General features: G+C 38.9%; 1 protein-coding gene across 6 annotated transcripts in view; it reads right to left on the minus strand.

Moving 5' to 3' along the window:
* The window catches only part of supt3h (SPT3 homolog, SAGA and STAGA complex component), an 86,113-nt gene that overhangs the window by 30,721 nt on the left and 37,628 nt on the right, over positions 1-17,764 (minus strand). For all 6 annotated transcript variants that reach the window (XM_072698834.1, XM_072698837.1, XM_072698833.1 and 3 more), the window contains one exon: positions 7,439-7,523. In XM_072698834.1, coding sequence (XP_072554935.1) covers positions 7,439-7,523 — 85 coding nt within the window. The remainder of the gene's footprint in view (positions 1-7,438; positions 7,524-17,764) is intronic.

Here is a 17,764-nt window from a genome sequence, read left to right on the forward strand (position 1 = left end):
TTTCTGCCAGGTGTTGCAGGCACCTCTGACGGGCTAAGTGAACTGGTGTCCCTCAGCACCCCATAGTATGCGACTGTGGATCCCATGCAACCTTTATCCAGGCCATCCCCTGCCTTGTGCCCTGTGCTTCCTCAGACCACACCGTGAACCTGTATGCAATAAGCAGTTCCGGAAAATATACAAATGAGAAGGATAATTAAACTTATTGGAAGAAGAGCATCACAGAATTAGAACATTAAAGACAGTCGCCAGATAAATCAGATTATACAGGAAATGAAGGAAAAGGAGTAAAATTTTAGTAATAATAAAATCAGCTGCAAAATCAGATGTAAAACAAAGGGATTTTTGTCTAAAACACCACCATCTGTGTATCATGATGTTAAAAGAGAAACAGCAAGGAGACAAGGTGACCATATTCTTTTCAGTGTCCTGACCTGACCTAGGAAGCTGTTCTATTGGGGATATTACAAAGCATCTTTACGTCCATCAGACAAGGATCTTCCTAATTCGACATTTCTCAAGTCTAAACAGACAACAGAGAAAAGGTCCTTTTTTGACAAGCATTATGTCACAGAACCCCCAAAAAATAGCAAAACATAAATGGCAATTTTTGAGTAGGAATTGAAATAACAATGAAAGCATTTTAATCTTTTTTTTTTATAAAAAAAAAAACAAAAAAAACAAAACAAAGCAAAAAAAAATTTGAGTTTATACTATAGTGTTACATGCAGCGAACCATGTGTGGCCATGCATAAATAGTAGCTATGAACCAAATAAAGTAGACTTGGTAAATTAAACAAGCCAATTTCTGCACCTGGCATTCTCAGAAAAGAAGGCAAGTCCAGCAAAGTCATTCAATGGTAGCTTGTCATGAAAATGCTTTTTTTCCCCTTTGTGCGATGTTTGGGTTTTAGTCTAACACAAGGCCATGTAAGCAGTCAATCAAACTGAAGTCTGCACTTTAGAACTGCACTGAAATCAAAAGCATTCAGGGCCAGCCAATGTCCAGATACAACCAGCACCTGATGCATAACATGTCGTTTTATTAATAAACAGTGATAAACTCAATCATTCGCTGTGGTCTAAACAGTATTCGAACTCTAATTCTGGCGACCGTTCCAGAGCAGCGAAGCATTAAATGTCAGCTTAAGGCTAACAGGCCAGTGTTGTTTTACTCAGTGAAAAGGGAACCAGCAGCGTTGATACCTGAGAATATACAACTTGCTCAGAATAGGGCCGATTAACGTTGAGAACAATTACGTGTAATAATGCACTGACAGAACGCAGCACAATGATGCCTTTTTGCAGCGGGTTTCACGCTCATGTGGCCTGCACATGGGCAGTCGACCGAGAATGCACCAACTGTACAGAGCGTGTCAGTTTCACCCAGGCAACACCAATCCTCTATACCATAAGAGCAGCCGAACACAAATATGACTCAAGCTTAGTTAGTTAAGTTTATCAATCCAAAGGGCAAAAATAAAGGAAAATATAAAAATTTTTGGTGACAAATAGGTAGCTATATTCAATGAAATGGTTACACTATGGTTAAAAAATTAAATTCTGGCCAGAAGATTGTGCTTCAAATTCCAGAATGTGTGATTTTTAAATCAAGAAACTGACCATGCTGCAGATTTTTAACTGTATTTGCTGACCGGAAACAGCAATAATTCAAATCTATCAGTAAACTATTGACATTGAATATTGATATTAATATTGAAGTCACTAAAACTATTACAACTGATTTACATTGATGTTATAAACATTCATGATTACATTTTGTTTAAGATTACTGCAACAATTAATTTAATTTAATTTAGTGATTGTCATTGTTGACACACCACAGCACACAGTGCACAACAATGAAATGTGTCTTCTGCATTTAACCCATATGTGACAATGTGACATAGCAGGGGGCAGCTAATTCAGCGCCCGGAGAGCAGGGCTTGGGGGCGGTACCTTGCTCAGGGTACCTCAGGGGTGCCTTGCTGGTCGGGGATTCAAACCAATCTTTCAATTATAAGTGCGCTTCCCTAAACATTTGATAAATCTTTAACTGACACTTTGAGATATCAATTAACCCTCCAAAGAATTAAAAGAGATAATTGCTAAAATTAATTGTATTAATTTCTATCTACAGAATCTCACATAAGAAACACTTATGCCACATCTGTGCCTCTTAACCTCTACAAGCTGAAGAATCCAGTGGGAAGACCCTAAAATCATAATCTACCTATAATAGGACACTAGAATTAACGAGTGATACCACTGAAGTAATGACAAGAATGAACACTAGGTGTCAGTATAATGATCTCATGAAGGATTTACTCATTTCTTCCAACCCACAAGCTACCTAGAGAATCATCTTTTTTTTTTTTTTTTTTGCAGAGGTGTCTGGAAGGAATTGTCTTTTATAGTACAAGAACAGACTATTGCAGTCTGCACACTGCATATTGTTGTCACTGGTTATACTGAACACTTCCCAATTCTCTCAGCAACAGTCTATGGTGATCTAACTACCTGTCACACTTACAAAAGCAATGCATCTAGAGAGTGAAGAACATGGATCTGTGATTAGAAAGTTCAAGCCCAGGTGGAAGGTGCTGTACCTATGATCATCATATACAGTGCGGGGACAAAGCGCTAATTCTCACTTTTTTGCTTATCCATAACATGTAATCGTGTCCAATCAACAAACAAGTTTAGTATAATACAAAGGACAACCTGAGTACCGTAAATGCAAAACAAAATTTTTGGATTATTGAAGGAAAATAATTCACCCATGTGACAAAGTAACTGACTTTTTTTCGATGAAACCGTGTTTCGGGTTTCGTCCTTTATATTGTCCTAAATTTGTTTGGAGATCAACAAGTGTTATACAAGTGTTATGAGATAAGTGTTATGAGTAAGAAAAAACAGAGGGAATACTTTATCACAGCACTGTATGTACAGCAGAAAACACAGTGTACTGTTAGCTGCAAGTAACTAACTCCGTGCCCTTTTACAGGAGCATCTATAAGGCTGTTGCATCACATTATCTAGGTATAAAAAATATTTTGACAATATTTCAATCAATATTTTGATATTTTCATACGGCATAAATCATGTACCGGGAGTCAATAAAATATATTTTCCATCACAACTATTCTTTTCAAAAATAATTACCCTGACGGTGGTATATGGCAATTTATGGAACGCACACTGAACGCAAAACAATCGAAGAGGTACCTGTTGCTGTGAGGCACCAGAGGAATTTCACAACACCGGGATTAGTGTAACAATATGGTGTGCTGCCTTTGTTGGAAGAATAAGATGTAAGGGCGTGTACGCCGATGTGAATCATGGCTGACCAGAAGACGGCGCTTTGTCAAACTGAGATCAGGACCACGCCACACCGTAGAGGTGGAGCCCTCCTTCCCTTTCCTCTACCTAGAAGTGTTTCAAAACCCAATTTCAGCATCTGCTCATAACATACCACACAAATGTAAGGCTAATACCGAAGACAGATAAGTGAACAAGTAACTAAACAAACGTCAGCCATGCATTTAATCATGAGGGTAATCCGTTCAAACTCCCAACCCTGTCCTAGATGAATTGTCAGAAGATGGATGATAATCCTTCGAATCTATTCACACGGCTAAGACGTTTATTACTATAATTACTCTGTGTTTTCCAAGCGTGAATTGGTGAACCGGGCACATCGTAAACCTTGAGCCAGGGGTTTTCAAGGCAGCTGGTTCCAATATGAGGACCACGCGTCGTTGTGTGGTTTTGCACACTGCCACACAGGCTTGGGTGCGTGCGTGTGTGTGCGCGTGCGTGTGTGTGTGTGTGTGTGTGTGTGTGCGCGCTCCAACCCGCTCCCCTGGATGTGAGGACCCTGGAGCGTGCGGTGATCCCTCCCAGCGCAGGGGTTCCCAAGAAGCCTTTGTGCGGCACGCTCACCGACTACCGCGGATTAACTCCGTCTCCCTCCCCGAATTGCACCCCGTCGGCACGGTGTGTGGAAATCTGTGAGAGAACTGCGGAGAAGCACAACGGTGACTGGGGCCCGTGGCATGAGGCTTCTCTGAACTGAGTGGTAGGGCTGGGGTTCCAACAAGAACCTGGACGAAGACATTTTCATAGTCAATGTTCTGCAAGATTAGCATGAACTGAAGGCTTAGCGTGGAGTTGACCTGCAGCGGTGCACAGAAACCCAAAACCTCCGCTGCAACAAACCATTACTCCACACTGCCATTCTCATATTTTACTTAAATGAAAATGAATGCTTTGGAGATCGGGACAGAGTTCAGTTCTCCATTTCTCTGCCATCGCTGTGGTTTTTGATTGATTTCTTCATCTTCTGTTTGATGGAGCACCCTCAGGGGCAGCTACTTTTAAGGAGAGTTTACACATATCAGCAGAGAGATAAAATTGAGGTTCAATTTGGCACTTTAATGTAGACCCCAGTTACCTTACACCATTAATGTCATGTAAATATTAAAGGAAGTTTGATAATTTAGTATTTGCATTTACTAGAATATCTATGCAAATACAAAATGAAGTAAGCAATGGCCACAGTTGTCATCCACAGTCGATCCTCAACAGCTTCCTGAACTGTACATCAATTAAGGGGTTATCAAAACACAGCTACGCAACACAGTCCATAACTGTGCTGGTAGAGGAAGTAAAGGAATGGTCTAAAATCTGGCGGACTGCAAGATGGAAACAATCTTTTGGCTAACCCAAACATTCAAAATCGCCATGCGCTATGTGACCATGTGTGTGCGCGTGTGTGTGTGTGTGTGTGTGTGTGTGTGGACCTAAGCAAACCGGGACACACTTTGAACACAGGCCGACAGGACAGGGAGATACGTTTGCAGGCCATCTGGGAAGAATTTATTGTGTAATTCGGTTTATTACCACTGCGGTCTTCGCCTAAGTAGCATGCACACAATTATAGTAGACTCAGCACGACTACACCTGGCCTAAGCTAAGAATAATAAACTCAGGGAGAGGAAACAAGGAATTAATTTAAGGTTATCACCATCATGCTCTGTTTAATACTTACCGGTCCAAAATGCCACGCACTTACATTTGCGTATAAATAAATACCTTTCAGGAATGGATCGAACGAAAAATAAATATAATCAATGACAAACATTATTTCAACAAATTATTCTAAACTTGTTCAAGAATTATTTGTTTAGACCATGATGTGACAGGATTAAGACTAAATATATAAAATGTAGATGACATTTATATATATATGCATTGAAGGATATTTTTTTGTCTTTCGATACACTATCCCTGACCCGATGCTTTACACATACTGGAGATACAGTTAAAAAAAAAAAAATATTCAAGTAAAAGTTCAAATACACTGTGCACAGAAATTTCAATATCGATAAATGCATTTTTGCAGTCTGCATTACTGTTATTAATAATACATCACAGAGGTCTAACTTGCTCTATCAAACATTAACATATTAAAAACACTACAAAATGTAGCATTACGATAAAACGTCAATGTGTACCGTGCATAACCGCAGTATCGACATGCAACAGTTATTCATCGGTGGGGAACAGATCGTAAATTATTTCAGCCTTTCCAGCTTTCCAGCGTTTGGCAAGTGGGGCCCAGAATGATTTTTAGAAGTACTCTCCCCCCTTTCGACATCTGACTGGAAATAACACTACTATAAATCTGTCTAGAGCTGGCCACTACTGTCAGGATATATAGGGTGGCCAGATGACAGTTAACATTCATACATTAAGTGAACAAGACAAGAGAGTCCACTTCCGCATGTGATATACGGATGGTGACTTCTTTCTTAGCCAGAAAAGCAGCTGTTAAATGTTTTAATATCAGGAAACAGATGGCAGTGGAGTATAAGTGGAGGGAAAAAACACTGCATAGACCAAAAGCAGGTTATATTTGCTAACAATGCATAGATATTGTCTCAAGTTCTACACAAAATTATGCGTACTGAGTAAGTTAAGGGCAATGATTAGTATTAATAATTAATAGCGCTTTAGTAGTCTTTACAAGTTTTGCAAATACTGCCTGATACTGACACTGAATAGCAATAAATATGTTTGATTATGAGCTTCTATATGTCCAGTGAGTTCCAGTGAGAAATGCTGAAGGTCTGTGTTCAGCTGTTCGTGTGTCATTTGGCTGGGCGGTTCGCCCTGCTACACAAGGCACTTTCGTTTCATGATGCAATTCAGCCACAGGCTGAGCAGGAAAAACATTTCATACGGCCTGTGGTCAATGGAAGCCCCCGTTTCCGTGGAGCTGAAGTCTGCCTGAGATACAATCACGTAAAAGCCACAGAGATGTTTTTATGAAGGTGAAAAAACACCATAAACAAGTTTCACATCAAGAATCATGCTGAGTAAGAGGGGGAAAACAGTTTGAGAAGGAAATACAAATATTATATTAGTGTTAAACCATTATTGCTCTCCTGTGTAACACACAAGGTCTCCACTCTCAGAGAAGAAGTCCACCTTCCCACATGTTAGAGGTCAAAATGATAAAGAGATGATTTCCTTCAAGCAAGGGCACATGATATGCTTTAGGGTCAAAGGTTAAACAAGCTACATGTGTTGCAGCCTCCTACTTGACCTCGGACAGATAATTCTCCCTGAAGTAGCTGGAAAGTACTTGACATGAGGAAAGAGTCGGGTGGCCCCATGGAACAGACTGGCCATATAGCGTAGATTGGTATGACATTTTAATGACTTTTTGAGATACTGTTCTTGTAATGGACAGAACCCCATGTACAGTACATGCCTGAAACAGGGAATTATTCAAATTCAGTCCATAGTTTTATAAAGTTAATCGAACTAATGCAACAACAGTAGAAAAAAAAGAGTTTTCTGTTAAATATTTTCAGTTTTATGTCACATGAAAACGCATATATTCATACTCATCTGACACATGAGCGAATTGCTTTTTGATAATTTTGGTAATTTGAGCAATTTGTATGTTGTACAAGTAAAAAGAAGTGCTACATAAATAAAGATGTTATTATTCGCATTACAACTATGTAGACATTCACTTCATAAACAAGTCCATGCAGTTTCAATCTTCATTGTTTTCCGATAGATGGGGATATGCTGAATTATTTATCAGGCTTAACTGTTGTACGCGGTTTGCTTCATATACGGTTGCGTGCTGTTATTTAAAGAGACCTAGACAATCTGCGTGACTGTTCCGCTTTGTGAGCAGGGACACACAACAGTCCCCAACAGAGTTCTAACGTCACCACGTACAGCTGAACTGGACACCAACTCAATGAGCAGCGTACGCTTTCTCTGAGCGCAGCAGCCATGGTGTGACACACCCTACAGTATTAAGGCAACGAGCATTCGATTGCCAAGCAAGAAAAATGTACAAAAACTAAGGTTAATATTGCCAGGGTTTGTAATGTATATTTGCGTTATTTACCAAATTGACAAGCTGAGTGTGTACGATGTCCTCCACCAAAGCTGCAGTTTCATGCAGGGGTCTGCGAGTATCTCCCAAAGCAAACCTGAAAAACACACAAAAATAGGCAAAATCATCAATATTGCCAATATGATTTATATTAAATGAAACTGGAAGATACATGAAAATCTAGCAATTCCAATTTAGACAGACACAGTGGTCAATGGGCAAAATGCGATCTAAACAAGCACTGTAAACACAAGCTCTGGTTCTGGAATTAAAGAATGTGTAAAGTGGAGCGCAAACCCAAAACCGCTTCTGCCTGAATACACAAAAGAACCATTTTCAGTGTTAAGTCCTTTCTCTTACACAGAATTTATCAGAGAATTTAAAGGAGAGGAGATTCATCCCTATAAACTGAAATTTAAATTTGGCCACATCATTGAAACTACTGAGAAACGTTATTTTGGGGGTAATGATTTCAAAAATAAATGAGTGAGCATCATCCACTTTTCCAACACAGATTCTACATTTAATAATTTTGCTAATTTTTTCATTCAGCTTAGGCTTTGATAGGACAAGTCACAATATATTTTTATATTAGCACTTATATTCAGGTGTGCACATAACCGGTACACAAATACGCACCAGTCATATAAAGTGATGTGTGAGGCGCAGATGCGTACTCATTGTATGTGCATTTCAGCTGTAATCACAATAAATTACCGTGCATTTTATATGGGGAAATGTGCACTTCATTTGTTGTATAAAGGTTAAAATGCATTTCTTGTCATAACAGTGTGAATGCATATAAAGCATGAATTTTCGCTGCGACGACAACAAGTTGCCTCTCGTATCTCTTTATATGGCGAATGTGTACTTGCACACCAGTTTTGTAAATCCCTGCTTACATTTAAAGTCATATCCTTTACACAGTACACAGAGGCCTCTACTAGAACCCAAACCACAAGACTCTCTACGGTCCCAAATCCACATCTGTAATATCTCTTCCACCTTGCGCCCCTTTTTCTTCTTTGTAATCAGCTTTTTTTTTTTTTTAAAAGACTTTTCCCACATTTACCATGCCAAGCTTACTCACAGTGTGAGGGCTTAGTTATGGGTGCAGTGGTTGCATCCAATAGAAACTAAAACCACAGCAAGGCCACAGACACTTTCCTCTGACATTGATGACACTGAGGGTATCAGAACACATCAATAATTAAAAATAAAAAAAAAATGCCTGAAAACCAACTTGACGGTTCATTGACAGTTCCTGGCATTCCTAGAGACAAGCACTTCAGGGAAAACAGCCTGAATGTAATTCTCCTGAAAAGCTTTACAGTTTTTTTTTTTTAAACATTAAACCAGTTTTTCATTTTGCTACTTTGTGGGATGTGGTATTTAAACAGTTTTACTTGAAGCTTACGCTTAAGTAAAATACTCATAAAATAACCCGGACCCAGAGCATTATGCCAAGAGTATTTATTAATTCATCATGTGTCCCTTAAATTAATTCTAAAATAAAATGAAAATTTGGTTCCAAATCTTACATCTATACCAATAAAAAAAATAAGTCTACACCAGCATTAGGGGAAATAAAAAACATTTTAATATTTAACCATTTTATTTTTCTTCCTGAAAATGGTCTATCTATAATAAATAATGTTGCACACTCAAATATGAATTATGTTTAAAAAAAAAAAAAAGTTAAAACAATTCAGCAAGCAAGTAAACGTTTTCTATACATGAAAGAAAGCCATCGCATGCATCTGGATCTATTAGAGTCTTTTAACACCGGCTGACCCAAATACTCAGGAACCGCATACAAGACAGAATCACTTCCCAACAAGCTCCTGCTGAACACTGCCCTTCAAGCTACGCGTAGCACTAAACAAAGGAAACAGGACCAGCTTAATCCATTTTTAATGCAGCCACCAAAGTCTTGCATGCAGGAGGAGATTAATCCTATAGGGAAAACCTGTCAAGCACATGGGCTGATAAGATGGTGCCTGTTTGCCTCTGTTTACGATTTATCGTTTCTCTAAAATGACCTAGTGACTATTTTTATTGCCCAACAAAATGTTTTTGTACTTCTGTTATAATTCACAGTCCCACCACTGAGCAATCTAATTTAATAATTACACATGCCTTATAATAAAATATATTTTTTTACAACCATTTTCTCAGCAGTAGACTGGATGAACACAGATGTGACCATCTAGTAGAATCTAACTATTCTTGTAAATAAAATTAACTGGAAAAATACAACTAAATGAAAGATACACTTTACAGCTGAACACAGAGATCACCCCCATAATCCTGTCAATTATCTTTTATTACATCCCAGTTTCGTTTTTGTTCTTCACATAAATAGATTTCAATGTAACAGATCTAAATCACTTCCAGAGGAAAATCTATAATTTAATCCAGTTACATAAGTCGTTCCATTTGTTTAGTCACAAAGAACTTCAGTTCTGACCAGGAAACTATCGAGACAACAGTCTTTCTAGAACTAGTTGACTGGACAATGATCAATCATTTTTCCCTCTCTGAAAAATAAGGAAAAGGTTTTCCTGTAGTCTCAACAAAGCCTTCAAAATAAAGTTCAGTTTATAGGGCTAAAGGAAACTCTGTTTCAGAGCCCCATCAAAGTCTTTGATAAATGCAATTAGAAAGAATGGAAAGAAACAATAAAATGTATCACATACATACTGCAATAAACAGGAATATAATTGTGCACATATGGTGCACCCCACACAAGTACCCATGGGTCTCGCCTTACTTCTACGACAACTTTTCATGGGATATGCAGGCACACAATATATACACGCACTCAAATAAATGTATCATACATACTGCGATAAACCAGACTACAATACATATACGGATATACACATTTGTGTGTAAAATTTATATAATATATATACATAGATATTTTCAAAAACATGGTATGTTCAGCATCAAAAAAAAATTATTCTAGCAATCATCATCATACAGCATGGTTCATGTAAACAGCAAATTTCAGGTGACTCTCCTTAACGATGCCCCCAATTAAGCTGAAAATTTATTTTTACTCTCCTAACCTAGTATATTTCCATTCCAGAATGTATCTGCAATGTGTGTCACCAAATGAGCTGCCTTTACAGTTTCCAGGCTAATGTGCTGTTGCATCAACAGGGTGGAGCTGAACAGAACATGGTCTAACTCAGAATTGTCCACTTTATTATTCTAACAAAAGTGGCAAAAGCTAACAGCAAAGATGGTATGGGGAACAAAAGCCAAAACAAACAATAGTTTGTTTTTTTTTCTTTTGAAATTATAGCCATTTTTAACATTTAGATGATATGCTTCATAATCTGGCATAGCAGCAATCAAACTAGAGACAGCAATGAGACAAGCACATTGAAAATGTTTTGAGACCTTTTGATTTTTTGAAAAAAATAATACGACATTACATGGTTTCTCTATTTAACGCTAAAACCTTTCATTTAAACCATGCAATTATATCCTATAAAAAAGCACACATATGTAACTGGTTTTAATCTCTAAGCTTTTTACCATGTAACACTACCTGGAACCAACAGATAAAACAAATACAACTATATTTAAATGACTAATAGCACTGCTATAAAAAAATATGGCAAGCTGAGTAAGTAAAAATAAACACTACATGAAAACATTTTTTACATAAAAAAAAAAAAAAAACTATAAATGGAGTGTAGCAGGGTCGTTTCTAGCTATTGAAAAAAATCAGGGGCCAAGTCAAGTTTACCTGAGTTTTGACTATTATTATTATTATTTTTATGGAAGATTGGCATTGGGCCTAAAATAATCGGGACTATAGCCCCGAGTGATCAGACCTAACGACACCCAATGAATGCTGTCAAAAAGGCTTTATACACTATTGTTGTACAATGTTTTCCCCCATATGTAAACTTAAAAGGCAAAAATAATTTTGGTTCCAATATTCCTCCCACATGAAATTAATGAGGAGGCTAAATGTAGCATAAATAAATGTAATTAATAAGTGTCATTTTTACTGAAATATCATTTATACAGTCTTTAATCACTGAAGCAGAAATTGAGAAATATTACTTTATTTATTCCCTATTCATGTTCCATACAAACTGCATATCACTCCTACTTAGGGAGAAAATCAGTCTCTGAATTTTTGGAACAACATCTGTTAACAAGAATCACGCTGTACCATTCAAGCACACTTTGACCAAGCCTAGGTGATTTGCATAAGGATGATCAAAAGGGTTCTATTAAAAGCATTCTGCCTAAAATCCTAAATGAAAATCTTAATCTTACACATCAACATCCTACTTTTGGTTGACAGTCCAGAACAAAGAAGCAAAATGATGGTATTTTGCAAAATTGAGTGAAAAGAAATGCTACAGACCAAAGATATTATCTTTAAGAAACTCAGGTGTGTTTTGATCACATTAATCTGTATAAATGGATTTCTAATCAACCACGCTAAATATAAAATGGTTTATGTGGGAGATCACAACTTGTCACTTTTCCCACAGCGATAATTAGGTCTACTAATACTTGGGAAACATCAGAGGTCAACTGTCCCAATTATAATGTACATTAATGTGCAAAATATGACCACAAACGGATCCCAGCACAACAGTGAACTGGGCTGTTTAAAAATACCATAGCAAACTCCAAACCGACATCAAGGCTGTGTTGCACCAACACAAGACCACAGTAAATGGCAAAATTAGTGTGCACTTAGGAAGCCACGCCCAGAAACCGCTCGTGCCACAGAGGCAATGCCGCTAATAAGGTAACGCTAACACTACGACGTATGAGTAAACATTCGGCTAAATCACATCCTTCGAGTGGGATCTTGGGAAGGTGAATTGCAGAGCTGCCCTCGGCCCAGTCACAATGCTGTAAAAATAGCATTCATTCAATAACAGGATATGGTTGGTGTCCGTAATTTTGAAAATACGCACAAACAGCATTTTAAAATCGACCACAGCTTCTGTTACTGAAGCATTTAGAGGAGCCACCCAGAGCCCCCCCCCCCCCCCCATGCCAGTCCCACTAGCTCTAAAGTTCGTTAACCATATTTTCCCCCCATAATGAAGGCAGTCTTCCAAAATGATCCTTGTAAACCAAGGAATGTGCTTAGTTTTAATTAATCGACTGTGCGCAATTAAAAATGGAGAGAATTAAGCCCTTGCTTCTGGAAACCTCCCCTGACCTTAGCAACACAATGTCAAGGATGCAAACATTTAGGTTCAGTTGGGAGCAAGTTTTGTAAAGAAATTAGAAAAGATTTGGAGTACACCTAGAAGTGTAGTGGATGGATTTACAGCATCAAAATCTATTCTAATATCTAAAATAAGTACGATAGACCAAGTAACCTTGGTTATGTTCATGGATAATGTAGAATACAAGTCTGCCATATTTTATCAATACCATTCTATGTACTGGTTGATGGGTAGAGTATAAGCATAATGTTTTTTTGTGCTGCAATTGCAACGAAGTTAACATATGTAAAATTTCCCCACCTCTGAAGGGATTTATTGAGTGCAATCTTCCATTGGGTGCTCAGGAAACAATCACAGCATGAAAACTGCACAAAGATACAAAAATTCTTCTAAATACTGCAGTACTGCACGTTCGTTCAATTCACCTGACTGATTATGAATCATATAAAGAACAAGGCCCTAATTCTCTCGTACGCAGATCCGGATGCCCGATCCCTGACCCAAACCTTATGGGTTTGCCCTCACATTGTTACCAAAATGGCTGTCTTTTTTTTTGTCTGACGTCTTTATTGGTGCAGCAGGAAGCTGACATATTTCTGTAATGATGCACAGTCATATAGATCGCAGTTCTGATCTGAGAGCAGTTATGTCAGGAAAATACGCAACGTGCTTCCCAGTGCTGCAAGAGTGTTTCAGTGAGGAAAACCTCTTGCTTGGACATGGTTCCATCTCAGCCTCATCAGAACCACAGATGCGACACGGACCAGTCGGAAGGTGCAGCGTAGTGACAGTGCAGACTGAGGGAACAGGATAGGCAGTTGGCTGGGTGATTGGCTGGCTGATGACTGATGTCTTTTTTTTTTCAAATTTGCCATTTGCACAAGTATGGTAGTATAGCTACACTGCCATGCTACTTCTCACATATCCAAGCATGCACTCCTTTGAGAGACACATATGTACAGCTGAGAGAGAAGCTTGGGGATCCAAGCATAGGTTCAGGCCAGTTATCCAGCACCTGCCCGAAGCATTTCATTAAGGGCCTTGCTCAAGGACCCAACGGACATATAACCATTCTGCCGAGGATGGAATTCGAACTTGCGCCCTTCCGACCACCAGCAGAGAGGCACACTGCTCCTTGGATGGATCCTGAACCTCTGGGTGCTTAGCCAGACAGCAGAAGACGGGCATATGAGAGAAGCCGGTCATTCTTCAAGACATGGTGCGGGTGGCTGAGAGTATAAGATGACAAGTTTGGAGAGACTGGGGAAGGTCAGGGCACTCTGACAAGGCGACAGCGAGGCCCCGCCCCCTTCTCTTTGCATAGTCAGAGTCAGCCTGCTTCCCCAGTGTCGGAAAATAAGACCCAAGTAAAACCACATCCTAAGCCGCAGGTGGCTCAGCACCTGGCTGGTACCACGAACAGGATGAAAGACTCGCAATAAAATTTGCTAATGCCAGCCATACATCCTCTATATTTGAGTACAGCGCTTTACCTAACAAAGACATACGACAAAAGGTGCTCGTATGACATTTGCAAAGGCTGACCACAAATGGCACATACTGCTGCCTCATCATATCGACAATGGACTTATTTGATCTGACCGCATCCAATAGGAGAAAACACTGTGCAAGCCAATTTCTGGACATGCTGTGAGAAACAATTATTTAGCTCAATCCCTCTGTATACATACTAAGTACAGCCAAACCATTTTCTGCCTGCACTTTTATACTCCAGATTAAGCAGACACATGTGTCTGTAAAGACTGGACTGATCCTCACCTGATGTGAATCATAATTTTTTTTTGCTTAGAATTGAGATCACGATTCTCTGCAATGATTTGTTTTTCCTCAAATGTAAACGTATATTACACTCAAAGTGGAAAGGGAAACACAACAAAACATGACTGTGCCAATCACGATTGATCCAGGACCGGCATATAAATGTCTGACAACAGAAAGGAAACATTCAAATGGCCATTCAGTTAGGGCAACCAAAACAGATATAGCAAAAGGGCCAGTGGGGTACTTTATTGGTACTTTGGGGTGGGATTTGAAATGCTTTCTTTGTCGATCGGTTATGCAAATAACCTGCCTCTGAAATGCAATACAACCGCCGTCTTGAAAACAGTTGCGAACTCAGAGAACAATGGTTAACAACGTAATAAAATAATAATAATAATAATAATAATAATAATAAAGAATTAAAAAAATAAATAATAATGAATGCGTGGACAATTGAAGTGACCCAAGCTTTAACTGCGATCTGGTCGGCAGAAGCAGAGATCAGGATAGTAATAAAGTATTTTGTATAATATACTAGGACAGCATGGTATTGGAAAATTTAAGGCAGTGTTTCTCATCCCAGTCCTAAGGGACTCCAAGACAGTCCAAGTTTTTGTCCCCTTCCTGCTCCCAAGGGGGCAAAAACGTGGACTGTCTGGCAGGGAGCTGGGTGGGAGAGAAAGCGTGGACAATCTGGTGTCCCCAACCTTGAAAAGTCAAATAAATAAATAAAACAAACAAACAAATGAAAGTGATACAGCAGATGTCAAGATGATCCTTACAATCAAAAAGTTTCTTACTTGCACAATATATAAACATTCATGTGAAAAAGAAAGTCAATTGTCAATTCTAAGGTTTTACGCATCAGGACATCATCGCAAGAAAATCATCCGGTCTTAAAATTAGGTAAACACAACCTCAGATGAACAGCAACACACGACATAGTACACCATGTCATTATTTAACTAAAACGAAGCCAAAATGCAGAAGCAGTGTGTGAAAAATGAAGTGCACCCTTACTGCTTCCATAGGAATTAAGAGGGTAAGTAGCAGCCAGGTGTAGCTAATCAAACGCACTTGATTAACTAATCATCAGCGGATTTTTCCATAGAAGGAATTGCTACCATCTGAGACCACAATGTGCTTTTTTTGTTTGTTCCATGCACCAAAAGTTTGTGTATTGAGAGAACACCCATTTATAAATTTATCCAAACCGTCCCCCTGTTCCTGTGTCCTCCAGAGTGATTCCATATGCGCAGGGGCCACGCTGACTTGCTTCTGTGAGTCAGTAAAATCCGGGGGCGGGCACCAGCCCATGCGTCCAGAGTATCGTGGTAACCTCCTTGTCATGCGGCCAGCATCTTCGCCAACGTGGAAACCAACCTATTATGGAATGATGTGACTAAAATCAAGTGGCCACATTTCTCTGTGAGCCAAGGCTACAGAACGGTCCAGTGCATCAATGGCATCAGATGGTTGTAACCTTCTTCTGAAAGTACAGCGCTGCTTCTACTATAGTTTCAAGCCCAGTCAGGGCTTCGCGGTTTACGCCAAAATCGCAAACTGAACTGGCTTCAGATTTAAAGAAATATATTCAAGAACTAAAATGGAACGCAAACTTCACACATATATGCTGAAAGAATTTTAAAGGGCATCAAACAAACAAAGATGCATAAAACAATGTTTCCTTAATCACTCTCACCTAAATATTGTGAGAGTCCTAGAAGTTTTAACATCGCAAGTGTGTGTATTCACAATGTCAGTTTTAATATTGAATCAATCACTCAAAGCCTAAAACAATAAACAATACTAATTACAACAGCAATAAAACTACAGTAATACTAATTATTATTGGTGTGACCAGAAATACAATAATAGAGAGCAATTCAAGACCAGATAGAGAAGTTTGGGTAGGCAAAACCAACACTCAAATAAAGCAGAAAAAACTCTAAAAATACTAGAGTACAGCTGTTTGACATTTATTCCTTAGACCATAGCAACAATGTTTGGTTGGATCTGAAACCACAAATAGTAAAACCTACTCCAAATACGGCAAATCTAAATAGCAAATGCACACTTCAGCATTTTATGAGGGACATGGAAATTGGCGGCGAATTTGCTACCTCATTGAGCTTCAGAACATTATGAATTGTGTCTGATTGAAGAAGTGAGAGACCTGGGGTTCAAATCCCAGCAGCCCTCACATTACAAGCTTCTCTAGGAAATGCTGTAGTGCAGTGCTTCCCAATCCACTTCTCAGGGACCCACAGCAGTCCACGTTTTTGCTCCCTCCCAGGTCCCGGTCGGGAGCAAAAATGTGAACTGTCTGGCAAGGAGCTCGGAGGGAGCAAAAACGGGGACCGGCTGTGGGTCCCTGAGAACTGGATTGGGAAGCACCACTGTAAAAGCATTTTTAATTCTTTCAGTGAACAGTGGAGATGGCCAACACAAGACACACTACTGCACAATCCTGCTTAAGATTTATTGCCAACAAAGAGCGGTACAATCATAATTAAGACAAAAGATTAACTAGTTTATTGAGTATATACTCAATTTTTGCATTTTAAAATGCTCCTGGCTAATTAAAATCCATTTAAATTGTGTTTAACAAGAAAAAAAAGGACAATTACGTATATCAGCAGTTACTGTAATCACAACGCCAAAAATAGGGGTGAAAAAACGTTAACAGCCGGTCCTAAAGACAGATGTGAAATTACCATTAAAGAGGAGTTACGTATTTATTTGGAACAATTCGTCATATTAAAGTAAATACTCATACAAAAAAGTGTTTATGGGACCAAACAGGGGAATGGGTGACACATGCAAGGAGTGGGAATTGTTTATGAGGGGAAAAACAGGCTTCTGGAGAACAATAATCAGCCACGGAAATGTCTGAATACAAGTGCAGTAGCTGTGCAGAGTATGTGAAGCGCAAAGGAGACCATAGGGATGGAGATGGTAGCCCCAGAGATCAACGGTTCATCAGACAGCATAGAAAAAAAATGACATATATGATAGGGTGTTACAACACAAATGGATCAAGCTTAATGGACTAGACAGTTTAGGAAAGTCAAACCTCCAGGAAAAATTATTAAAAACCACAAACCCATAACAGTGACCATATAGAAACTTGCTCCTTTTCCCCAACAATAAGGACTCCTATGCATTACCAAGATTACCAATTACAGTAAGTAGAAGGCTGATATTTTTATTATTTTGCTCCTTTTCATCAGCAAAAATTCAAGGCAGCCCACCTTCTGTTTAGAGTGATACGTCATTATTTGAGAAACAGATGTGCGCAGATTCCTTGATTCTAGACAAACGTGGGGGTGTG

Source organism: Paramormyrops kingsleyae, chromosome 14, assembly GCF_048594095.1.
Source record: "Paramormyrops kingsleyae isolate MSU_618 chromosome 14, PKINGS_0.4, whole genome shotgun sequence".
Lineage (NCBI taxonomy): Eukaryota > Metazoa > Chordata > Actinopteri > Osteoglossiformes > Mormyridae > Paramormyrops > Paramormyrops kingsleyae.